General features: G+C 43.5%; 2 protein-coding genes across 7 annotated transcripts; one reads left to right on the top strand and one right to left on the bottom strand.

Moving 5' to 3' along the window:
• Positions 1–370: 370 nt before the first annotated feature.
• Positions 371–6937, bottom strand: LOC143844626 (uncharacterized). Of its 6 annotated transcripts, none has more exons than XM_077351997.1 (3): positions 3187–6937; positions 2618–3069; positions 371–1235 (listed from the first exon to the last, which is right to left on the bottom strand). In XM_077351997.1, exon 1 carries the CDS (start codon positions 5391–5393, stop codon positions 4332–4334), a length of 1062 nt encoding a protein of 353 aa, XP_077208112.1. In that variant the 5' UTR covers positions 5394–6937; the 3' UTR covers positions 371–1235; positions 2618–3069; positions 3187–4331. The 6 variants fall into 6 exon arrangements, with proteins under 6 accessions (XP_077208112.1, XP_077208113.1, XP_077208114.1 ...); XM_077351998.1 differs by having other exon boundaries at positions 2618–2700; positions 3755–6937; XM_077351995.1 differs by having other exon boundaries at positions 372–3069; positions 3187–5925; positions 6057–6937.
• LOC143844627 (carbonic anhydrase 2-like) lies at positions 5012–25737 on the top strand. The gene is made up of 7 exons (XM_077352000.1): positions 5012–5163; positions 6921–7118; positions 18354–18472; positions 19755–19847; positions 21204–21266; positions 21914–22069; positions 24805–25737. Exons 1-7 carry the CDS (start codon positions 5130–5132, stop codon positions 24922–24924), a joined length of 783 nt encoding a protein of 260 aa, XP_077208115.1. The 5' UTR covers positions 5012–5129; the 3' UTR covers positions 24925–25737.
• The last annotated feature ends 590 nt before the right edge of the window (positions 25738–26327 follow it).

Raw genomic sequence — 26327 nt, 5'->3', positions numbered from 1 at the left:
AGAGGCTCCTTTTTGACTATCCTGGGGATCACAGTGCTTGCATGTACACAGCCCAGGTGCAATGAGTGGCCAGAATAAAAGGCGTAAATAGAGGAGACTGAATAAAAAAGCTGCCTAGATCCAATCCATAAATTCCATTCCAATGAACAGGCTGTGAGATGGCAGTGCCCAGTGATTATTTCTGCTTGTGGCAATGTAGCATATGGATTTTGGTGGACTTCTCTGCGGATATAGCGGCATTTATTGATTACAAGTTAGATTCCTCTGTGCAAGAGGTGACATGATTAATTACTCCTGTGAAATCTATGAGACTGCATTTATAATTGCACATTTTCCTAATAAAATATTAGAATACAGAGAAGCTTGTATACAATCTTTATTAAAATACTATGGCATTTATATATGTACACAAAAATATTTAACTGTATTACATAAACAATATATACAACATGAAATACTATACATCAGAGACAGTGAGAAACAACCTAGAAAAGTCCAATTAGTTTAGCTGAGCAATCCAAATCCTAAATATTTCCACCTGTAAATTAATATCCTCCTGAGATTTTAAGGTTCAGTGCAAGCTTGTGCTGATCAGCTTTTCACTGGCAAAATATTATCAATCACAGACTTTCTGATCCAATCCCTTCTGCTTGTCTTTCTGTTGAATCAAGGGATTCGTAACTGGTAGCTTCAGCCCAGTACTTCAGAAAGGCAATTAGGCCTATACATCATCTCAGCCAGGAATGAAATTTAACTGTATTCTCAAGTTTAATTAAATCAGAATTATGCAGAATGGCTAAGGTCGAGGAATCTACTGTAAGAACTAAGGAACGAGACTAACTCCTGTGCATGTTGAGATCTTCTAAACGAAACACAATTGCCCATCTTTGACATGGCTCAATCCCATCACAGGCTAAACATTATGCTTCAATCACAGTACACAGATTAGATATTAAAGGCAGTGCCTCTTTTTATATGCGTACACATAGTTGTGTATGTTTACACATCCAGCATATACTCTAGTAAAACATACAGCCAGTCAGATGAAAGAATAGGATAATCCAACATTCTTCTCCATTTATTCAGAAGATTGTGTTTGAATACTGGCCTTATTCACGTATTTGTTTAGTACATTTTAAAATCCTACCTTTTTGTCCAGGAACTCAGGATGGCACACACTAATCTCCTTACCTCCATTTTGCCCTCAGGACATGACAGTCTTACTCTGTTCTTGCCTTTGAAGGAAAGGAAGGAAAGGAAGCTATCTGTTGAGAGTGCTTCATGAACTCGCTACGTTATCCTACGTTATCGCTACATTATCCACTGGGTCCTCCGTACAAGAACTGTTTGTTGCAGAGAGGGCTGTGACGAGATGTATGACCTGCCATTAGCCAGCTATGTTTCATGAAAGTATGGGAGTTAGCATTGCTTGATTTGTACATTTAAGGTCACTGCTACAGCCTGAATGGAACCAGGAAAATGGTTAATCAGTAACAATCTGTGAAGCATTTCTGATAATCTTCAAAGAGCTCTGAGAAATGCCTTCCTTCCTTTCAATTATTTTCAGTTTGCTCATTATTTTGGCTTTTAGGGACAATAAATAAATTACATAACCACACTTTTATTTAATAGATAGAGGTCTCATGGCCTCTTATTCTGTTTTGCAGGGTGGGTATACACCATGATGCTATGCCAATGTTCTATCTAATGCAGGTTAGGCCCCACAGCAGCAGTCTAGTAGCTAGCTGCCTTTGTATTTTGCATTCTACTTCTCTTCTGCATTTTTTTTTTACAGAGTAGTTCTGCAGTGGAATTGGCTGCCTAGGAAAGTGGTGAGCTTCCCCGCACTGGCAGTCTTCAAACAGCTGCTCTATGCACACTTGCCAGGGATACTTTAAGCTGGTCTTGCAGAGTTGGGAGTTGGACTAGGAGGCTTGTATGGCCCCTTCCAAGGCTATAAATCTGTATCGCATGATATCATGAAATATCACATGCCCACGAGTTGTTTCACTTGGTCAAGTAGTCATTTGTGCCTATAATTTATGCTGCTCCCAGAGTAAATTGACTCCCAAATGAGTTTACAGAACCTTTTGTCCTGCCATCTTTATTATTCTTTCCGGTAATTAAGTACAAAGGTGAACGATGCAACTCATCTTTTTTCATTCTTCCGGCATTTTATTTTCCTCTCTTCAGCAAACCTCTCAGCATTAGAAATTTTCCAAGATGAAATGGTTGCCCCAAGGGCAAACTATATGCAAATACCACCTGTCATTTTCAAGACTGATATTCCTTTCTGTGGGAGCGTACTTTATAATGTTTAGCACTAACAGGACACAGAAGGGAAAACAAAATTACTTTGCAGCCTTATTTCTCAACCCCCTGATCTAATGATGCTGACCATGTGGATCCCCTGGCCTGAGTGCTGAGCTTCCACCCTAGAGTTGGGGATTCCTGGAAACATCTTTCACACAGTAAGGAAACTCTCTCTGCCAATCACAAGGATTCATGTGGCATGCTCCGTTAGACCTCAGAGCTCGAACATATAAAATGGGAGTACAGTAGCACCTTAAGACTAAAAGAAATTGTTCAGCAAGTGTTGTTGGGAGTCCATACTCACTTTGTCAGATGGACTGCAGTGCAAATATGAGAGCAATCCGTATGCACAACACAAGACGGGTAGGGAATATTACAAAGACAAGCCTAAAGAAAAAGAAACAAGACCCAAGCCATAGAGTAATCCATTAAACAGGAATGGGTGTGAAACCCTCCAAACAGTATTAGATCAGCAAAATGTAACACCTAATACAGAACAGAGTCCAGTGGCACTTTTAAGACCAACAAAGTTTAATTCTCAATATGAGACGTAGTGTGCAGCGACTCAAAACTTTGTCCTGTCGGTTCAGACGGCCTGCATTTAAAGCAGGATGAAATGAGATTCATAGATACCATAGAAAGTTATAGAGACATAACAGAAGTATTTAACATTTCTGCAAGGTGTGGGATAAGCCTCATCATGGCACGTTACTGCTCAGTAGCAGATGACCCAACCTTAGACCAGGGGTGGTCAACCTGTGGTCCTCCAGATGTGCATGGACTACAGTTCCCATGAGCCCCTGCCAGCAGTTGCTGGCAGCGGCTCATGGGAATTGTAGTCCATGCACATCTGGAGGACCACAGGTTGCCTACCCCTGCCTTAGACAATACAGGGAATAGGGAAGGGTTTCTCCTTGCAATTTACTGTTGTTCCCACATTCAAATAGTCCCCAAGCTAATCCCTAAAGGGCATCTCTCCAGCCCAGACTAATTAGTGCTCTCTACTGGCCTCCAGCACTGAAGAACCAAACTGTATTTTACCAGACATGATACATTATTCCAACTGCCACGCATGTACCGCAAAGTGTTTTTGCGAAGGGGTGATTTGCAGCTGATAAGTGGCTGTGGAAGAGACAGCTTCATTTTTTTGACCCGCTTCTCTCCCTAAAACTCTTCCCTTCAACTGTTTTTTTCCTAGAGACACATCCTGGTAAGGAAGGGAGGGAGGGAATGTGTGTGTGTGTGAGAGAGAGAGAGAGAGAGAGAGAGTCACCCAAGGAGACTTCGGAGCAGAGAAGACATTGTCAGGATAATGTTACATACAGTTGGCCTAGGTTTGCTTGCATCTAGTCAGCTCTTTTACCAGAGAATACCTTCATTCAGGGAAGATAGTATGGCTGTCAATTGTGCATGTGGCCTCACAAAACTCCTGGTTACTAACCTTCTCCATTACCAGCCAATGCGAATGTTGCTCTCCACTTCGTAGTGGGGTATATCTGCATTCTTAGTAAGCTGCAAGTTTGAATTGAAGATTTTCCGGTGTACCCCTGAGAAGGAAAGGGCTGCAGAGATCCCTAGCAAATGCCGGTTGCATCTTGTTCATAACACCCTACAGTCATGTGCATCTTGATGCACCAGAAACAAGTCACCTGTGAGCTTCTGCAGTATTCCCCTGAATGTCCTTAAAACAAAACAGAAAGGACACCAGACCCAACGAACCCCTGCAGGGGATGGGGTCACACCGAGACGTGCAGAATACAGAACGCGCCAGAAGTCACGGATGTCAAAACATTCGCGGCGAAAAGAAACACTCCCGGCACTATTCTGACCCGGGGGGGGGGGGGTCAAGCCTCATCCTTGCGAAGCCTCCCGCGCCACACGTGGACGAGGCTGGAAGGCACGGCGCCTGGCGGATCGCGGCCGCCCGAGGGCAAGGGGGAAAGGGCCGCGGCCAGCATAGCTCGCGGGGGCTCCGCGCTCTCGGGCCGCGGCCACTCCGTGGCAAAGGCGGGCTGCTGCTAGAGCGTCCTTGCCTGACCGCGACCGCCTCCCCCCCCCTGTCCTCCCCCGCCCGGCCGCAGCGAGCCCCTCGCGTGCCAGGCCTCCCCATGCGCCGCTCCCCGCCCGGGGCCTGCGCGCCGCCGAGGCGTCCCAAGGTCACTCCCGGCCGGGAGGGCTTTTCCCGCCCCCGGAGCAGGCAGGCAGGCAGGCAGGCGAGCTCCGGCGCGTGGGGCTGGCCATGGGCAGCTTCGCAGGGACCCGGCCGAAGGCCCCGCACGGAGGCGAGGCAAGGCGAGGCCCCACGCACCCGCCGGGCCCCCAACTCCTCCAGCCGCTTCCTGCGTGGTCCGGCGGGCCTGCGCCGCTCGATGTTCGGGCCAAACGGCAGCCGCCTCGCTCCGCTTCGCTGGGGCTCCGGCCGGTGCCAGCCTCCGGCTCCGCGTGACGAGGCTGTGGCGGCTCTTGCAACAGCAGCGGCGGCGGCGCCTGTGACGGAGACGGAGCCCCGGAGACCGAGGCGGCGAGAGCGGCAGCGGCTCCCCAGAGCACAGCCAGTTGCCCGCGCGCCGCTGCCTCCCCTCTGCCTCCCGCCTCTCCCCGCCCCCGGCCGGCCCGGAGCGCGGCGCTCCGCTGGGAGCCTCCCCCCCACCACCCCCCCGCTGCCCCTCCCGTCGGCGATGTCCGCGAGGGGCATGGAGTTGGCGGCAACCTATAAAAGCCCCTGACGAGCGCCGGAGCGCCGCCGCCACCACCGGGCGAGAACGGAGAGCGCGCAGCACCACCTCCGCCCGCACCAGCCCCGCTGAGCCATCACCATGTCCCGTCACTGGGGCTACGGCAAGGACAACGGTGAGTGCCTCCCTCCCTGCCTGCCTGCCTCCCTCGCTCCCCACGCCGGCCGTCCGGCCCTGACAGGAGCCCGCGCCGCTCCTGCGCCGCTGCTGTGCCTCAGCCCCCCCCCCCCCGACGCGGTACCTGCTGCTGGCGGAGCTCCCGAAGGGGCGCGCGCGCTTCGTCGCTTGCGGCTGCTGCGGGGGCCGGTTGGAGGGCGCGCTGCGCTGGGGTTCGTGCCCCGGCATCCCACGGCCAGCCGCTCCTGCATTCGTGACGGCGAAGCGGAGATGCGAGCTCGGAGGCGCGGCGCCGGACTGAGGCGCGCTGGGCGATTTCGCACGCCTTGGGTCAGGCACTTGGCGCGTGCTTTTGCCACAGGAAAGTCGACTTCCAAACACTTTCTGGAGTGCGCTCCAAGTGCATTTCCCAAGTGCGTCGAATTAGCCGCAGGCTATGCAGAGACCGGCGCTTTCTCCGTGGGTGGCAGAGGTGGCCCACTGGCCCTTTCAACTTACTAGGAAAGTTCCCGGGTGACCAAGTGGGAAGTAGACAGGGATGCTGGTGGAGCTGCAGAGGCCGTTCATCTTGGAGCCTGGGGTAGTGGCAGGAATGGCCCATGGATGGCGGTGGTTGGGTGATCCATTGTCAACATTGCTGCCAAGGTATGACCCCTTGGCCACAGTGGTTCTGCTCGGACCTCAGGAACCATTTGCCTCAACTTTCTCCAGAACGATCTTAACATCCCAGACCGCTGCTTGTCGGAGAGCTCCAGTGTACCTGAAAAGGGAACATGTCTCCATATCCCTGCCCCTGGGGTCTGTGAGACAAACTCCATAGACCCAACTCTCCAGGCTTGCACTATCATTCCCTTCCCAAGCTGTATATTTCAACAGTGTCTTTATATTCACCTTTCCGTTGAGATGCATGGGAACCTTCCCTCCAAATCCTCTTGTCTACTGGAGTGCCTCAAACCAGAAAAGTCTTGTGCCTTTTCTGTTCACTCAAGGTCCCTATCTCCCAGTCCTGGAGCCACACACAGTGGTCCTTTTCTAGCCCCAAACCAGATATTGTATTAGATGGGAAGGTAGAAGTAGAAGAGAAAAGCTGCCCATTGAGTATGAGAGAGTGATTGGTAAAGGCTACTTCCTTCCCATTTTCCCCATCTTTGAGAAATGGGAGATGGGAAACATTCCTCTGCAGGGTCCTTTCCCTGCTGCCAGGTGAGAATCGACAGTCCTTTGATCTAGAGCCATGCTTGGCAAGGCAATGGAGATGTTAATTGTGATGGAAATGTTGAAACCATGAATTTTCCTTCAGTAGCTTCATGCACCCATGCATCTTAGAAGGGTTTCCTAGTCGGTCCATGTGAAACTTTTCTAAGCATCTTAGGCATTCAACAAACCCGTCTGCACAGTCACTTGGTAGGTAACAGGGTAATGTGTTCCTCTGGGATATCTCTCTCATTATGCCAACCCATCCTAAATCCAACAAAACAATAACAGATCCTCTGCTCTGCTTAGAGATCCTAATTTTCCTGTCCATGCCCCCCAACAACAGCCCTCTCAGCCTGGCAGTCAGAGAGTCTAATTCCAGCTGGCCAAGATTGCTTCATCCTCAGATTTAATATTGATGAGATGAATGTTAAAACCTCCCAGCTGCACTTAAGGCATTAAAGGCCTCCTTTGAGTTTGTTATCAATCGCTGTCTTTCTTCAGTCTGTGCTGGGGCTTCACTTGTCGTTTCTCTCCCACCCCCCTTCTCTCTTTCTTTAGGACCTTCTACCTGGCATGAGGTTTTTCCCATTGCCAAGGGAGACCGGCAGTCACCAATTGACATTCTGACCAAGTCTGTTAAGTATGACTCCTCACTGAAGCCACTGAGCATCACTTATGACTCCTCTACAGCCAGGAACATAGTCAACAACGGGCACTCTTTCAACGTGGAGTTTGAGGACTCAGCTGATAAGTGTGGTAAGTCTTTGGGCACTTCTGCCTCCCTTAAACTTGAGTTTTATACCTTGTGGAGAGACAGGAAGCCGCGGGAAAGAAACCTTACTGGAAGTTCTTCGTGTTACAGATATTTTGGTGTCTTGTATTGCCTTCCTGTCACAAGAAAGTGGTATGAGCCAAAAGCATACTAATAATGGTATTATTATTGATTTGTGAATTTCCCCTTACCTACGTGGAAGGTTCCGGATAGACTTCACTGTATGTTATATGCAAGTTTTTCAAATGCCAGACTAAATATATCAGATGCAGCCTCCCCCTGGGCCTTTCCATAGTATGCACAGATCTAATGCCACTTCTTCGTTTTTGACCTTTTCTGATTTCTTCATAGTCAACCACAAATGAATTTGACTGATGTGGCTTCAGGAAGAGTGTTCAGTGTAGAAGAGTGTTCACTGCAGAATGATCTCTGTTTTGCAGATATTATGCAATGGATTTGGGCATGAGCAGAGCCTTTCTAGCTATATGCTTTATATCCCCCTCCCCCCCCTGGAAAATACACTACCATATCTGATACATGCCACAACATTTAAAATAGTTGTGGCAGGTCAGGGGTAAACTAAGGATATTTTTTTAAAGAAGAAAACAGTTTGGTAGCATTCAGTATATATGTTTGATTATTTTGGTGCTGTTTAGGACTCTAAGACCGTTTACGCACTGGGAACTTCACTGCCCCAGCTCCCATGCAGGAGCACAAATCGGGGGCAGATGAGGCACACCCGGCCAAAAGCTCCCCCTTGTGGGTGCAGGAAGAGGTGGGGCAACCTGCCGTGACTAAAACTCCAGCCTGAAGTTTTAGTCCTCCAGTGCAGTGGTCCCCAACCACGGGGCCGCGGCTCCCTATCCCCACCCCTGCCTGCAGTAAGAAACTTCCAAGGCTGCAAACTCGGCAAGCTTCTTTCTGTGGGAGGGGGGAGAGGGAAGTGCCGCACATGCGCGTTTTCGGCCGTGCACATGCGGCCGGGCAATCACCCTCGCTGCTGCCGCCGGTCCACAGCCTGTAAAAGGTTGCAGACCACTGCTCCAGTACATAAACCATCTAAGTCAAGCAAAAAGTCAAAATGTGAAAGATTTGGGAAGACTGAGAACTCCTCTTGAAGAGTGCTGATGCATAAAAATGCTACTTGTGTTCTTTCAAACTGTAATCAGGGGTAGTTCCTCGAGATAGGGAGCCTCTGGCATTCAAGAGTATGTGTCGTGCCAAGGTTATCCTAGAGGAGGGGACCTATTAGCAGGTTGAAATGCTTTTCATTGATAAGTTTCTGAGCTTTTTGATACAGGCAGCAGTACATTCTTCCCCCATTCCCACGTAGTTCATCAAGGCCTGGTTAGTCATCCTTTTCAGCACCCTGTGCTTTGCAGAGCCATGATAAATGGAAAAAAACCCAAAGGAAAAAAAAACACACCCTAATTTCATTAGCCCCTGTTCCGATCAGGATTCTGTGTTCAGTGGAACACTGTAAGCAAAGCTGCTGTTTGCGGCTGCTCCTGTGAGTGAGACATGCCTTTTAATCTCGTTGCAACTTTTCAGCTGGTTGCATGTGCCACAGCTCTCGGCTACGATGAATGCAAATCAGCTTTAAATGTAGGAAATGGTGCCATTGGGTTTGTTTAAAAAACCAAACACCAAAAACACCCAACAACAACCATCAGGAATGGGCTGCCTTCCTAAGACACTGCCTGGTTTGACTTGCTTGTGCAAATGCCCTATTTTTCTCCATGTTGGCAGTGCCATTGAAGGAATGGTTCTGAAAGCAAATTCAAAGAGCCTGGAACAGCTTTGTCTTACGAATTTCCCAAACAGCACCGCAGCCATGTCAAAGCCTGCAGTCTGACACTCACTTCTTTTCCAGCTCTGAGGGTGAGATGCTTGGTGGCCTGCAGCCAAAGTGTGCTTAAGCAGCAATACCCCATTTTGCTGTCAGGTTTTGCTGGGAAAATAGAGCCATAGTGAGCATAGGGCTAAATGCAGAATAACTTTTTCCAGCTGGGATAGTTATTTAGTTCTTTCACTCACAGTGTCTTGGGTACGCATTTGGCTGGCAATACCCAGGAGGTGAAGCCATAAAAGGGCACCCTGCCCTATGCAATCCAACCCCTTAATAAAGATGAATTCTGTTATTAAGACATGCAGATCTACAACGCTTTAATTGCAGAGATGTAGTTTTGAAATGAATGACTTTTTTGCAGGAATCAGACCTCATTTATCCTGTGCTGTATTTGTGTAGGCACGCACATATGAGTTGAAACCATCTTCAGAATTCTGAAATACAGATTCCACAATAGCACTGTATTGGGCAAATTGGATCCAACCCAACATTTCAAACAACCCTGGCTTCAATAGAGTTACCTTAGTATTTTTCGCTTCTGTAATTATGTGGGCTTGGAAACTGCTTTTAAAACTATGGAGTCAAGATTCTGTAGGGATTACTAGATCCTGTATTAAGCAGGCAAACTTTGCAATAGATAGTACGACTGGGACTGTGCCATACATCTAGTTCTTTAGGCTCTGTTGCTTTTTGTTCAAGATTGGGATTTTCTCAGAAGAGTTTCTCTCTGTGCCTCCATCTCTCTCTTTCCGTCCTCATCTGGTGAGGGCACTGTGAGTATACAAACAGCGCCTCGGAACATGAAAAGCAACATGTCTTGCCTATGCAAGATTTGTTGTGTGACTTTGTCCTATATAACGATGTTCAGAAATAGTGAATGGGAGGGGTGGGTGGAAGTTTTCAAACGTGGCAGAGTGGCTCAGTCAGAAACTGCTGCACAGGCACGGGTCATTTTCATTCTGAGCAGTGAGCATGTCTCAGTATGCAGAGTGTGGGAGGACAGAACGGAGGAGGAGGGGAAGGGAGTGAATGCAGCCAGGGTAACTCGGCAGCTCACGTGCAGACTGAGCAAGGGGGGAAGCGAAAGCGACAAACCATTTTTATTGTTGACAGGATTTACAAAACCACAACACAGGAAATTTTACCTGCATGCACTTATATTGGCATGCTTTGCCAGATTCATCTGCTGTTTCTTGCAGTTATAAAGAAGAAGAGCTGTTTTTGTACCCCCCCAAGGAGTCTCAAAGCAGCTTACCCTTCCTCTCCCCCACAACAGACACCCTATGAGGTAGGAGAGGCTGAGAGAGCTCTGAGAAAACTGGGATTGGTCCCAAGGTCACCCAGCTGGCTGCATGTGGAGGAGCGGGGAATCAAATCTGGTTCTCCAGACTGGAGGGCCTCACTCTTCACCGCAACACTAAGTTGGCTCTCAGTTTAAAAGTTTCAGGTTGCAGATTGAGGGGGGGAACTCTATTTGAGACCGTACAGCCATTGCCAAATGGACAAGGCCATACTGGGCTCGGTAGACTGACTCAGTCTAATGCAGCTTCATCGGTGCCTAAGTTGCTGTGAAAAGGTAGCTATTTTTCCTGCAGTGAGATGCAGAGATGCAGCTTCTCCATTTCCTGGGCTTTTTATTTATAGCCCTCCAGTACCTACATATACTGGAAAAGTCTGAAAGCTTTGCCCATGAGGTTGGGAGTTCAATCCCAGCAGCCGGCTCAAGGTTGACTCCATCCTTCCGAGGTTGGTAAAATGAGTACCCAGCTTGCTTGCTGGGGGGTAAACGGTAATGACTGGGGAAGGCACTGGCAAACCACCCCGTATTGAGTCTGCCATGAAAACGCTGGAGGGCATCACCCCAAGGGTCAGACATGACTCGGTGCTTGCACAGGGGATACCTTTACCTTTTTACCTACATATACGTTTGGTTTAATCTCATTAAAAGCTTTAGTGTGAGTTATTTTTAAAAGCATGGTCTCATCAAGGCTCTTGTGAAAGCGAGCTGTTTACATTTTTAATTGCATAGTTGAAACAGAAGTCATAAAGAAATATTGGTGTGCAACACTATTGTGTATCACAAACTGCAGAAATACTAGTTGCTGCTGCCAGCATCGCCTTACGCTATATAAAGAAACAAAATAAACGTATTATGCACCAGATGGCTATATAAATTCTTAGGGGTGTCACATAACAGGAAACAGTTATGAGAATAATTTAATCGCAAAAGTGTAGGTTTTATCTTTTGGATCCGTTCTGCTTACAGCAGCAGCATGTCAGAGGCAAGTGTCACTGTTAACAGAATGGATCCCACCTATAAATTTTAGAAAAAAATACACGCAAGGTAAAAATATTTAACATATTTATATGCCACTCTTACTTGAAGAAGTTGAATTACCCAAATCCATGGGGGATGGTCCTGATTAGTCACTTTTTGTTTTCTCCAAACTGTGCTTGATGTCTTTTAAAGAGTTGTTAATCATCAAGAGTCCCATTAAGATAGTTCTTTAACCTTTATGTTACACCTTCGGCTGAGATCATCCAGAGCTTTAGAGTGGGTCCTTGCAACCATTATGCAGATGACACTCAGCCTACTTTATCACTGAGCCCACAGAGGGCCATGTGAAGATCTAAAGCCATTGACTTGAGCACGTGGTGAGTAGCTGAGAGTAAACAGACTGGAGTTCAATCCAGCCTCCGAAGGCAGCTGTGTTGGTCTGTGGTTGTTATTGTTGTTATGTGCGAAGTCGTGTCCGACCCAACGCGACCCCATGGACAATGATCCTCCAGGCCTTCCTGTCCTCTACCATTCCCCGGAGTCCATTTAAGTTTGCACCTACTGCTTCAGTGACTCCATCCATCCACCTCATTCTCTGTCGTCCCCTTCTTCTTTTGCCCTCGATCTCTCCCAGCATTAGGCTCTTCTCCAGGGAGTCCTTCCTTCTCATGAGGTGGCCAAAATATTTGAGTTTCATCTTCAGGATCTGGCCTTCTAAAGAGCAGTCAGGGCTGATCTCCTCTAGGACTGACTGGTTTGTTCGCCTTGCAGTCCAAGGGACTCGCAAGAGTCTTCTCCAGCACCAGAGTTCAAAAGCCTCAATTCTTTGACGCTCGGCCTTCCTTATGGTCCAACTTTCGCAGCCATACATTGCAACTGGGAAGACCATAGCCTTGACTAAACGCACTTTTGTTGGCAGGGTGATGTCTCTGCTTTTTAGGATGCTGTCTAGATTTGCCATAGCTTTCCTCCCCAGGAGCAAGCGTCTTTTAATTTCTTTGCTGCAGTCCCCATCTGCAGTGATCTTGGAGCCCAGGAAAATAAAATCTGTCACTATCTCCATTTCTTCCCCTTCTATTTGCCAGGAATTGAGAGGGCCGGATGCCATGATCTTTGTTTTCTTGATGTTGAGTTTCAAGCCAACTTTGGCACTCTCCTCCTTCACCCGCATCAACAGGCTCTTTAGTTCCTCTTCACTTTCTGCCATTAGAGTGGTATCATCTGCATATCTGAGGTTGTTGATATTTCTCCCTGCAATCTTGATCCCAATTTGTGACTCCTCTAATCCCGCATTTCTCATGATGTGCTCTGCATACAAGTTAAATAGGCAAGGCGACAGTATACAGCCTTGCCGAACTCCTTTCTCAATTTTGAACCAGTCAGTGATTCCATGTTCAGTTCTCACTGTTGCTTCTTGACCTGCATATAAATTTCTCAAGAGACAAATAAGATGCTCTGGTATTCCCATCTCTTTAAGAACTTGCCACAATTTGTTGTGCTCCACACAATCAAAGGCTTTAGCATAGTCAATGAAGCAGAAGTAGACGTTCTTCTGGTACTCCCTAGCTTTCTCCATGATCCAGCGTATGTTGGCAATTTGATCTCTAGTTCCTCTGCCTCTTCGAAATCCTGCCTGTACTTCTGGAAGTTCTCGGTCCACATATTGCTGGAGCCTAGCTTGTAAAATTTTGAGCATAACTTTGCTAGCATGAGAAATTAGTGCGATGGTGCGGTAGTTTGAACATTCTTTGGCATTGCCCTTCTTTGGGATTGGAATGTAAACTGACCTTTTCCAATCCTGTGGCCATTGTTGAGTTTTCCAAATTTGCTGGCATATTGAGTGTAGCACTTTTACTGCATCGTCCTTTAAGATTTTGAATAGTTTTTGAATAGTTCTTGAATAGTTCAACTGGAATTGGTCTGTGGTAGAACAGCTAAATTGGAGCTAGTAGCACTTTGGAGACCAACAAGATGTTTTGGGAATAAACTTTCAAGAAGCAAAGCCTTCTTGTGTTGTCCTCGCTCTGAATTCTCTTGTTTGGCAACAAATTGTGGGTTTTTCCTGTGGCAGACCTAGTCCTTTGGGGTGGCTTACCAGAATGGGTCCAGAGGGCACCTTTACTCCCAGGAAGGCACAGGAAATGGTTTTAGGTCAAAGGCATTAGGTGAAGGATAAATTGGTTTTGCATATCAGCCTGTGCTGCTTTTATCTTGTTCTGCTGTGTTTTATGCTCTCACAACTAGCTGCTTTGAAAGCTGCCTTGAGTCTAACGAGATAAAGCTGGACATAAAGGTTTTAAATAAAGGATTTCAAAATAAAGGAGGATTTCAAAATAAAGGAGACGTGCACAGTACAATGGCCTATACAGCTTTTGACTCAGAGTGCTGAGTTTCCCCAAATCAGTCATTCAAAAATCCAGTCATAGTAAAATTAAATCACAGAGAAAATTCCCTTTAATTAGAAGTGAAATTCTGTGACTACTTTATCTTAATGACACTTTAACATTTTAGAAAACATATTGTCCTGTGACACAGTTTTAAATTTATCAGCTACTGATGTGGGCTCTGCTTCCATTATTTCAAAGTCTTCCAAAGTTTCTTGTCTATCAGAACCATGATTCTTACAGACATTCTAGTAAATGTTGATCCTCATTTTAAAAGAAAATAGTTTAGCATTTGCTTTAGAAAATGTCATTTGCTGAGAGAATGCTGAGAATACAAAACATAAGAAAATTAAAATGTTATTACAGGAACCTTGATGCATGAATGTATCTGTTCTGCACTCTTCTTCTTAAAACTCATGGTGGGTATGTTTTGGAATTTGGCATTTTAAAGCAAATGCTTAACACTTAATGATTTCTAGAACAGCAACAGAAATGCCATAAAACCAGTATAGCACATTAATTCACTAAGTCATACAGCACTGAAAGGACTGCATTTCCCCCTTGCTATGATAGATTCAGTTGGGTAGCCAAATTGGTCTAAAGGTACCAGTGGACTCAAACTTTGTTTCCCCCTTTGTCCATATGTTTGTCAGTCTACTGTTAGGGGAAATGTGTTCCACAAGCTTTCTTGTAATTTTTCATAGAGTTCTCTATCAGTGTCCCCCCTCCCTTAGTTTTCAGTGGGGGGAACAGGGGAGAGGGGGAAACACATCCAGAATTCTGCAAAAGATTACAAGATGTACTAAAACAGATGCACTTTGTTCATATTTATGTTAATAGTTCATACTACATTATTTATTAACATTTAATGTTCGTAAACTTAAGAATGCCAAGGATTAAATATTGCAAGGGGGAAATAAAAATTATCATTCTTTTAGCTCTAAACTTGTTGGCGGAAACCTTGATAAGGCAGAATTATGTTTCTGGATGATAGCTCAAAAATTATGGAACAACTCCCCAAACATTCAGTGCTAGAGCCTGCTAAATATTGACTGTTTGCCAGGCGTTAAGCCTCACCCTGTCTGAACTCTTTGATATAGCATTTGGGTGTCAACCGAGGATAGCCCATCCTTCTGTCCTTCAATATGTTTTTGAAATTTCTCCTCATCCTGTTAAAAAGTGGCCTAATATGCATAAGCCTAAACCAGTATCTTATGTGGGGGCTGGAAAGACAAAGTGAGATGAGGACCCACTCACCCTTTTAGAAAAGAGCACATTTCATCCGTGACATTTTTCCCATTAGCTTTTTAGTCCTAATTTGCCTTTGCTAAACCAATTACTCCTATATATTTGATTTTATTGGATTGTTCTTCATTGTAAATGTTGTACTGAACAGACATGCAAAGAGCCTCCTTGGTGTAGTGGTTAAGAGCAGTGGCCTCTAATCAAGAACTGGATTTGATTCTCTGCTCCTCCACATGCAGCCAGCTGGGTGACCTTGGGCCACCCACATTTCTCTCAGAGCTCTCTCACTCAGAACTTCCTCATAGGGTGTCTGGTGTGGGGAGATGAAGGATAAGCAATTGTAAACTGTTTGGAGACTCTGAGTATTAAAAAATGTGGTAAAAAAATTGCTCTTCTTCCATTTCACATACTAGTATATATCAAGGAGAGAGAGAGGGAAAAAGATCTTTGATTGATGCTGTCATTTTGTCATTATTTTGCTTTCATTTAAATGCATACTCATGATGTGCATCATTTATTATATAAGCACATAAGTTCTTTTACGTGTGCAAGCACACACACATACACATATAGCTAGAAAATATAACTGAACAGCAGAATACATTATTTTCCCCAAATACCCCAAGCTTGAGTGTATTGTTCTACTGATGAGATGAGACAGACTAATAAGGATATTAAAGGATTAAGCTGTGTTGTCCCTGACTAACCCATTATTGATGAGTTCAATCAGGGTGAATTCTAATCACTATCCAGCAGCCTGTATACAGTACAGAATAGCATATTTTGGGGAACATTTCTTCTTGAAAAATAGGCTTTCTCCCGCAGCCCTTGTTCAGATAACCATTTGGCTGTAAATGATTAAAGGCAGGACCTCACTTAGCCAAAGTCCCTGGTTCAGAACCAACAGAACAAGTTAGGCTACTATGAACTGTTCTGATATACCACTCATCTTAAAAAAAACATTTTGAGTAGTTTCTTCTGATAACCAGCCTGAGAGATGTCAGGACAGCAAGGAGGGATGTTCAATGGAGATAACATTAAGAAAAAAACACCCTTATTCAGCTCTCCTCAAATGCCCCTTTTTACACATACTGCATTTGGCAGTTTGCTAGAGATTATGACTGGCCTTGAATGAACTATTCCTGTTCATTGGGGAACTCATGGATGCCACATGTATTGCCTTGCTTGGATTCCTATGCCATGGCCTGTTCTGAGAAGTCACAAAAACAGTTCAGTGAATTCAGGCAGAACTCATCAGCATTCTCGTCAAGGTGAAGGTTGGCAACAGGGTTTGTTCTCAGCTTGACAGTACTCACATGTCTTGGCTTAACATTGTTACTCTTCAGATGAGCTAACGACTTCAGCACCGGCTAGAATTTTATACAGAGCAAAGTGGCATGAAAAATCCATGGGGTTGTTGCTCAGTTATGTAATTCTGGGATTCTTACTTCCATCATCACTAGAAAATAAAGGAAGAACAAATCCTGCATGCATATACAAAAGGCTACTGTCATTAACTGGATAATTCCTGCAGATGGTGAGGATGTAATGAATATACTCTTTAAGTGATCTCCTTCAACCCGACATCCTCTGAGTTACTGAAGACATACCTGAGATTCTTCACGCTGAATCTCAGATTGCAGCAGTTCATCAAGGTTTCCTGTAGAGGAAGGTCTTTACCAGCACCTGCTACCTGAGATTCTTTACCTGGAGATACTACGGAATAGTATGCACAGCATGTGCTGTGTGTCACTCCCGAAATCAGGAGAGAACATGATGTGTATGGATGTGTTGAGCAGTCTTCAATGGCCATATGAAAAACATGAAGGCCTATAAATAAGCATATTGGAATTTTCCTCCTCAGTATAGGGTTCACACTTTCTCTGTGTGACATATGCAATTAAAAATATGGCATAAAACAGGATAATGAGGTTTATGTGTGGTTCTTAAGACATGGTAGCCAGCAAAGCAATATCTACTAATGGTTAAGAAAGAAACAAGTAATTTAAGCCTATTTCATTGGCAACTACAGAGATATTGCCACAAGTATCGGAAGCTAATTAATATTAATTATATGGAAACTGATGAGTAATTACTCCTATTTCATTGGTGTTCATCGGAGCTAATCTAATTGCTTTCTTTGGAGAAAGTGCATTCTGTCAAATACAACACAGTATGCAAGAAATCTTTGCAAGATTCTTTCAGAAGCTATAACTGCATAAATGTGGCTAAGCAGTTTGGTTATGCTTCTCTACTTATTCCCTTTCTGATTGGTTGAGACAGTTCAATACGCCATAACAAGATTATAGGATAAGGGCTTTTAAACATACAATCTGAGTGAAATTAAGTGGGAATTTGGCCCTGACCTCAGTTGAATCAGAATTATATTTATAACTGCTCTAATGAAGGAAAGAAAACATAGTACAGGGGACACCTTTATGAGTCCTGAAACATACAGCATACTACATTTGTGCAACTAAACAAATCTGATGTTAAAAAAGCAAACATTTAAACACATGTACACGTATAGTTAAAATACTATAACAAAAAACAGTACAGTTTGCACTGTTGAATTTCATGCTGCATACATGGCTAGCTACAGGTAAGCTTCTTTGGCTGTGAGCCAGAAAAAACGTTAGGTGCATTTCACTAAAATCAATGGGATGTTTGTTGTTAATCACTTAAAACCCATTAATTTCAATGGGATTTAAGTGTGGCTATGTTTCTCCACATACATTAACTCTACGTACATTCCCTGCAGTTGGGACTTTATGTGCATTTGGGTAGTAAGCTACGAATCACAGACTTGGAAAAGACTGATTTGGGACACAGCTAGATGTTATGGTGTTCATGGGTCTGATCTGTGACCACTGCCATTTTAAAGCTGTACTGTGCATTTTAAGTGCAGCCGTTTTGCACTTTAAAAAGGACTGTAACTAGAGGGGACGAGAGTCCCTAGATCACAGAGAACTGCCACATTCAGAGGCAGTAAACTTCTGAATATCAGTGCCAACAAGCAATATCAGGGGAAGGCCTTGGACTCTATGCTCTGTTGTTATCCCTCCAGAGTAACTGAATAAAAGCCCAAATGAGAAATTAAAAAAATGAAAACAGTAGAACATGTATTATTGGGGCAGATTATTATAATTACAGGAGGATTAGTCACATGTCTGGATATTGAGAAAGTTTACAATTAAAAACAGGGAATGCTTCAAAAGTCTGTTATCATACATGTTATAGCACATGGATTATGGTCAAATTTAGTCACAAGTAAATAATGAAAATGTCTTGGAAAACATGTTGCTGGGGAAGGGGTCTAAATTTTTGCATCTTTCCAAGTCTCATCTCTAATTAAGGCAGAAATGTATGGGCGACCATTTATATTAAATACAAGAAATCCTGAGTTGTGTTTTGAAGTTATTCTTCATTATAACAGGAGATATGTGGTTTCTTTTAATCGTAGTGCTGAAGGGGGGCCCCCTTGAAGGAACTTACAGGCTGATTCAGTTCCACATTCACTGGGGATCCTGTGAGGGTCAAGGATCTGAACACGCAGTGGATGGAGTGAAGTGTGAGGCAGAGGTAAGACCTGTTTTTCATCTTCTGAGAGAAGCCTTCTGACCATGTCTACATCATATTTTAGAAAGAGTCCACATCAATTGGACTTTAAAAGCACACACACACTGAGTTTGCCAACCTCCAGGTGAGGCCTGGCAATCACCCAGAATTAGGAGTGATTTCCAGATTACAGAGATCAATTACCCTGGAGCAAATGACTGCCTCGGAGGGTGGACCTTATGGCATTAAACCCAGCTGAGAGCCCTCCCCTCCAATAGCCTGCTCTTCCTAGGCTCCACGCCAAATCACGAATTTTTCCAAACCAAAATTGGCAGCCCTAAGACACACATAGTAGGAATAGAAATTATAGCATATGAGCTCTCTTGCGCATTAAGTTAATAATGGGTGGTGGTGCTCTCTGCCAGCCCCACCCCATCTTCAATCCTAGTAATACCAACTATGGCTTAGAGCAGGGTCTTTAAAGTTGTGCACTGGTTTTTCTTGTCCTTTGGCTACAGCCCACAACATTTGGCCCTGCAGGACAACTGGTCATTGTTCTTTTTTCCTGTTTTTTTATAAAGTTGCATTACCAGTTTCTCTTATCCTTTGGCCCCAAACTACAACTTTTGGACCTCCAGGGCAACTGCTTTGCTGCTATGAACTAGATGGTTGCTGTTCTCATCCAGCAGGGCTCTTCTTATTTTCTTCTTATTTTAAATAAAGTTTTGGTTAAAAAAAAATAGTACAAGGATTAAGTGTGATCTGGCATGAATATGGTGGGACATGGTCCAAATGATATTTTAAACTGCTACATCTAGTAAGTGTTTTATCTTTTTGTCAGTTTGTTGATTTAGACACCATCTAAATGGTGTGAGAGAACAGCACAAATATCTGAATATTTGCATTTCTACTACAGGTAAACACAAATAATTGGTCAAGCAAGTTCTGAGTGGTTATTTTTACATGTTGCAGTAAAATGATTTACTAGCTGAAATGGCTTACTAGCTGAAAGAAGTCCTTTCTAACAAAGTCTTTCTTTCTTTCTTTCTTTCTTTCTTTCTTTCTTTCTTTCTTTCTTTCTTTCTTTCTTTCTTTCTTTCTTCCTTCCTTCCTTCCTTCCTTCCTTCCTTCCTTCCTTCCTTCCTTCCTTCCTTCCTTCCTTCCTTCCTTCCTTCCTTCCTTCCTTCCTTCCTTCCTTCCTTCCTTCCTTCCTTCCTTCCTTCCTTCCTTCCTTCCTTCCTTTCTTTCTTTCTTTCTTTCTTTCTTTCTTTCTTTCTTTCTTTCTTTCTTTCTTTCACCTTCCCAGCTTCATTTGGTTCACTGGAACACAAAGTACGGTAAATTTGCAGAAGCTGTGAAGCATCCTGATGGCTTGGCTGTTCTGGGTGTGTTTTTGAAGGTTAGTTACTTAATCTTCACTATTGCCGTCCTTGCTGACTTCACAGAACTTTGTCTCCAAGGTGATTTATCCCTAGTCTACAAAGAGAATGTACTCTTCCAGAGCCATTAAGTGTGCCTTCATTGTGTTTCTTTTATTTTAATCCTTCTTTATCTTCTAAGAACAGAATTTCAAATCATAGTAATCACAGCTCTCATCTCAAACCAATCAGTGTAATACATGTGCCGGAAGCAAAGACACAGCTGACAAAGGTAGCTTGACTTTCTCATACCTCAAAAGTCTTGTTGGTCTATGGCAAGGGTACTCAAACTGCAGCCCTCCAGATGTCCATGTACTACAATTCCCATGAGCTCATGGGAATTGTAGTCCATGGACATGTGGAGGGTCGCAATTTGACTACCCCTGGTCTAGGGGGTGTTACTGGACCCAAATCTAGCTTTTCTACTGAAGATCATCTTGGCTGCCCCCTGAAACCTAGCAAAGACATAGTGTCTTCTGTCTTAGCACTCCATAGAAATGTCCAAAGTCTTTCTTCAGCCTGGTGGACTTTCTACTAATAGAAGTGACTCTTCCTCCGATGAGTGTCCAAGGAAGCCTACTTCGACTGGAGAAGGGTCTCCCACTTTGCTGAGTGGAGTAGCAGGATACAAGCACGTGCACTTTATAAAGACATTTGTAGAGTAAATAGATCAATAACTAATGCAACTGAGCCACACCACATACTTCAGAAGGTGCATATAATATCACAGTTGCTGTCATAAATGCTAATCTAAATCTAATTATTGAGGCTCTGATCTTAAGGATGATTGAAATGCAATTCTAAACGGAGCTACGTTCTTCTAAGTCTATAGGTTTAGAAGAGTATAATGGTTAGGACTGCACTGTTTGAGCAGTGTCCTGTTTTAAGGTTTGTTTTCAAGTGTCCAGGTGTGATGAGCACAAAATTTAAAATAACTGCATAATACTGCTTTTCTTTTTATGAAATATAAAGGTGACACCTAGGAAGGCTTTCAAATATTTCAAGAGACAAATGACAAATATCATATAACTCTAGCCTTGAGATTGTCTGTATGTATTTCATAATTCATGTATACATAATGATTCTGTGCCTTATTAGGAAATGTTAGACCAAGTAACCCTTACTTGGAATGATATCTCAGTATAATCAATGAGACTTCCATTTAAATGTATTCATGATCTTGCTTAAATGTTTAATTAGTTTTTCAAATCCGATTCACAGATTAACTACTATGGAAATGAGATAAATGGTTATGGGTAAGATTTACCATGCCTGAAGACAAAGTTTAAATATAAGTGCTCATATATAACATTCTCTCCATATCTTTTACGTCACAGGTAGGAAATGCCTGTCCTGGAATGCAGAAAGTTGTTGATTCCCTGAGCGCCATTAAACACAAGGTAATGCTTCTGTCTGCGAGGTAGCTAAGTGGTATAGCATTTTGGGATCTTTTTCCCAAGTACTAAACTGCAAGACTTTCAGCTTCTGTCTGTATAAGGATAAGGATACTTTCACTAGATAGGAGAAACTATGTTCATGCAACAGGAACTTGTAACAGTGCTTTCAACCATGTTTCTGTTGTTTCAGCCATCTTGATGAATATTATTTGAAAGAGAGAAACCCAGCCTGCCCTTACTCATAGGGTTTTAATTGGCCTCATAGTGAGTAGTCCCAAGGAAGGTTGGCTGCACCTTCACTAGGATAGATTTTATAATCAGTCATTGGCAATAGCCCCTAGATAGCCATGCGCTTGAAGCTTCTGGAAAAAACCTGGAGGTATAGTTTTCCCCATGACTTTTTGCCTTTGACCTTAGACTTTGCATCTGCCAATTCTCTCCTTGTCATGCAGGTCTTCAGTGCATAAAAGTTGGTTCCCCTACCCTTCTTCCTCTACCTTCTTCTTCCTCCACCTTCTAATAGTAGTACACTTTATTTTTGGCAAGAATTAAGGAGCCTCCCTTCCAAATTCCATAATTGCTAGCTAGGTTTGTATGTATTATCTCATCACACAGTTGGTTGTCTTACTGAATTATTGTATCTGCTCTAGGGCAAACAGGCTGCCTTCACAGGCTTTGATCCCACATGTCTACTTCCTGCCTCCCATGATTTCTGGACTTACCTTGGATCTCTGACTACTCCTCCTCTGCTTGAATGCGTCATCTGGATTGTTCTGAAGCAGCCTGTAACCGTCAGCAAGGAACAGGTAGATATTTTTGCTGCAGATTTTGTGTCCATCAGAAAACTAATTTGTTTCTTCCAACCATGCTGGAGATATCTACAGTTAACCATGAGAAATCACTGTCACACCAAACATTTGTGAAACATTAGTATTTGTAAAACATTAAGTTAGCCATATTAACTAATATTATACAAACTAGATCTAAAGCCCATTTCACTTGGAAATGAAATGGGTGCTACATGGCCTAGGAGCAGGCCCACCCCCCACCCGAGGCTCTCTCGAGCCTTCTCCCGGCCGGCTCGAGCCTTCTCCCGCTTCGCAGCTTCTGATTGGCCCCTCCGAGTTTTTATCCCGGACAGGGCCCGCCCTAACTCCTCCCACACTGCCCTTACTGCTTTATTCAGTCCGCGGCGCTCCACGCCGTGGGGCTATTTAAAGATATTATTATTTGTAAAACATTAGTTAAAATGGCCAACTTGGGATATGTGGGACTATGGCTAAGCCTACATGAATCAGAGAAAAGGTTATTCAGGTACTTCAGTTTCTCTCCCACTTTTTAAAAATTGAAATATTTTCAGAATCAAATATTAATAGTCAGTTGGACACCACAGTAAATCTCCACAGAGGAAAGAGAAGGGGACTTCTTTGCCTCCTCTATCAAAGCGCAACTCAAAATGATCTTCAGAAATTTACTCCTGAGGGCAGGAACCCACCAGGAACAACATCAGACGGGAGTCAGAGGTCTCCAGTAGGAGGAAAGAATCCGACAAAGTTCACCCACTTTTTTCTCTGCAAGAATTATTTGCAGTATTCAACCTGTTGATATAAGTCTAACACCACACCAATCTCATAAATATTTCTACTACTCTCCATTTCTCAGAATGTCATACTTCTCACACAACCCCAATGTGTAATTTATCTATTAATGTCTAAGACTAAAAAATTAATCACAAAAAACAATGACGCAGCAAAACTCAACATGCTAAATATTTCTGTGGCCAAACAAACGGGCAGGACACTATTACCAACAAACCCACACATGCTGCCTTGCTGAATATGTAACCACTTATGGAAGTAACAGATAATTTTAATGTGGTTTAATTTAATTGTACAGACAATGTCCAATCACCACTAATACTGCACAATGTTGTTCAGCATAAACTTACATATGAATGGATGAAATCACATGGAAGATGGATTTCAGATATTACAAAGAAAACTGCCAGGTGTCAGGTTTGACTGTTCTATTCAATGTGGGTGCTGAAACATATGCTTTCAATCTCATCCCAGGCATATCTACATACTATATTTTTACATTGCTCTTCCAAGGCGATTAGGCTGGCATACATGGTTCTCCCTTCCCCTCCATTTTATACTCACAACAGCTCTGTGAAGTACCTCGGCTGACAGAGACCAGTCCAGGATCACTCAGTGAGCTTCATGGCTGAGTGGGGATATGAACCTAGGTGTCAGACTCTCTAGTCACTAAACTGTCCAGGCTGTCCATGGTGATGCTTTTACAGGAAGACCGAAAAGTGAGCATGATCACATGGGATCTCAGTGTGCTTGGTAGTACAGACCTAAGCAGAGTTACACCCTTCAATATCCATTGCTGTCATTGGGCTTAGAATGGTATAATTCTGCTTAGAGGTGCACAGCTAAGGTTATTCAGGGATGGCTACTGACGCAAACATTTGAGGGTGTATAGAAAGTGTAGTCAGTATAAAAACTACACAGCCAATATCCCCTCTACCATCTGAACAGGAGATGCACACCTCACTGTCACACACACAAACACATTATTGCCCAATTACCTTCTATTTTGACAACAGTGAGAGGCATGCTATTGTATGGCATAGCTCTTAGTGTTTTTGCATACATGGGTTCAGTTCACTTGTGTAGGTTGTTCATAGACATGACTACCGTCAGTGAGTGAAATGAATGAAGGACATTTCTAACCATTAAGCCACTCACATTGAATTATACCTGCGTTAATCATGTCACACAGAAGACAGCTTCATGTATGGATGAGTTCTGCATAATAAAACCCATCAGTTCTGAAATTTAGAGTTAGATCTGAACAAATGTATAAATTTATAAATTAATATCACAGAGAGAACCTTGGGGACTGCATCTCAGAGAGGGGACTCAGAGAGACATCCCAGCTATAACTGAATATATGAATCCATGCTTATGAATGTTTAGCAAAAATATCCAGCTATTTTGAAAAGCACATATTGCCAGTACTTTGACATTTGCCAAGCTGTTCTAAATGCATACATAACTGCTATAACCAGCCTGGATTATGTGTCAAGCAAATCAATAGTCACAGCATATTCTAAACATATATTTAACTTATATGAAGATATGAAGCTGCCTTATACTGACTCAAACAAATGGTACATTAAACTCATTTTCTCAACTCTGGCTTGTAGCAGCCATTTATTCTCTTATGTAGGTAACCCTGATGTCTTTTAACAGGTGAGATCAAGGACTGCTCTAGTCTGTTCTCTTAAATGCTTTTCTCACAACACATAGACCACTTCCTTCACAAAGCATTGTGATAAGGAGGTGACTGAGGGCATCATAATTAAAAATTAAACTGCTGCGTCATCCAACAAAAGGCCAAAAGAGAAATTTTATCTGGGAAATCTGCCATGTGCACACAAAGAGGAAGGACTTTCCAGCTGATACTCCATTGCTGAAAGTTACTGTTTAGATTCTGATTTATGCCCAGCTCTTTTTTCTCTCTCTTCTAGATGGACAAACTCCGTTCCCTTTCCTTCTGTGATGAGAATGAGCCACCCTGTCCCATGTTGGACAACTGGCGCCCATGCCAGCCACAGAAGGCCAGAGAAGTTAGAGCCTCATTCCAGTAAGCTGTGCCCATTAAATGTTGCCGTGTCCTTGAGGGATGAGTTCTTTCTGTTAAGCACAAATCCAGCTACTGCCATACATACACCGGCAACATCTCTCTCTCTTCCCCCCCCCCACCCCCGGAGCTCTCTTTTCTTCCTATCATCCTCTGTAGTTCTAACTAATGAAATGTGAAAGGCCACAGGCCTAGATGAAAACATATTTGCTGCAGGGTGGGTACGTGTGTAGTGTGCAGTGTGTGTGCGGGGTACAAATAGAAACAGGGTATGATGCTTGATGAGAATTACTGTGATTGCTGCTGATAGGAATTCTTCTTGTGGCCATTAGTAAAGGGGCATGATGAAAATTAACGTTAAAAAAGCCATTTATTTTTTGAAGAAAATAACCTCATAGAGCATATGAGGTTACTTGTACTCAGTAACTTGAATCTTTTGTAAAAGCACAGGAATGCAGTCTAATACAGATATTTTACATCTGATTTGGGACGTTACCTTCTATCAACCTTATATCATCACAGGCATTAAAATATAAAAGTAACACTGAACATTAAATGTCTTAGCTTTTGAAAAGTTTGATGTGTAAATATCTTTTCCCTTGTTAGCCATACATTTGAACCATGTCTTAAAGTTAGTATATATTTTTTAAAATTTGCGTCAGCTGTTCTAAATTAAGTATGATTATGTGTAATGGCTGTGGATTCCATAGATATGATACAGAGAATCTTTCCATTTAAAAATAATGTCATAATTTAAATTAAAGAAATATATTGTATTTTAGATACATTCTCTAAATAAATAAATGAAGATATATATTTATGTTTCTGCTTTTGTCTGTTATTGCAATGTAAGAAAATGGAAGTTGGGCAAGAATTATAGTTTTAGAAATGGGAATCTTAAAAGGACTTTCAGGTATCACTTCATTCCCTCCTCTACCCCCTTTCACATACTGTTTCCTCTTTCTCTCCACCTGGCATCCTCCATATTTTCCTTTCCCTACTTCTTCTTCTTACTTTGCCATCTAAGCTTTCTTCTGTCTGCCCCCTCAGTTTCCAGTTTTATTTATTATTTATTCATCCGTTAGAGCAGGGGTAGTCAACCTGCGTTCCTCCAGATGTCCATGGACTACAATTCCCATGAGCCCCTGCCAGCATTTCCTGGCAGAGGCTCATGGGAATTGTAGTCCATGGACATCTGGAGGACCACAGGTTGACTACCCCTGCACTAGAGCAGTGGTTCTCAACTTTCCTAATGCCGCGACCCTTTAATACAGTTCCTCATGTTGTGGTGACCCCCAACCATACAATAATGCAAATGTTCTTTCACAGAAATTAAACCAAAACTGACTAATGGCATGAAGATCCATTGTTCATGATTGTATATAAATGGTTTTCTGGGGTTTCTCAGTT

The sequence above is a fragment of the Paroedura picta genome, chromosome 9 (genome assembly GCF_049243985.1).
Source record: "Paroedura picta isolate Pp20150507F chromosome 9, Ppicta_v3.0, whole genome shotgun sequence".
Taxonomy (NCBI): domain Eukaryota; kingdom Metazoa; phylum Chordata; class Lepidosauria; order Squamata; family Gekkonidae; genus Paroedura; species Paroedura picta.
The sequence above is the reverse complement of the archived record's forward strand: the minus strand, read 5'-3'. Positions and strand labels throughout refer to the sequence as shown.

Excerpts from the sequence above, each read along its gene's own strand:
- LOC143844627 (XM_077352000.1), top strand. The coding sequence starts at position 5,130 with ATGTCCCGTCACTGGGGCTACGGCAAGGACAACG. Across the intron at positions 19,848-21,203 it reads TTCTGGGTGTGTTTTTGAAG|GTAGGAAATGCCTGTCCTGG; the intron begins GTTAGTTACTTA and ends TTTACGTCACAG. Across the intron at positions 22,070-24,804 it reads TAACCGTCAGCAAGGAACAG|ATGGACAAACTCCGTTCCCT; the intron begins GTAGATATTTTT and ends TCTCTCTTCTAG.
- LOC143844626 (XM_077351997.1), bottom strand. The coding sequence starts at position 5,393 with ATGCCGGGGCACGAACCCCAGCGCAGCGCGCCCTCCAACCGGCCCCCG.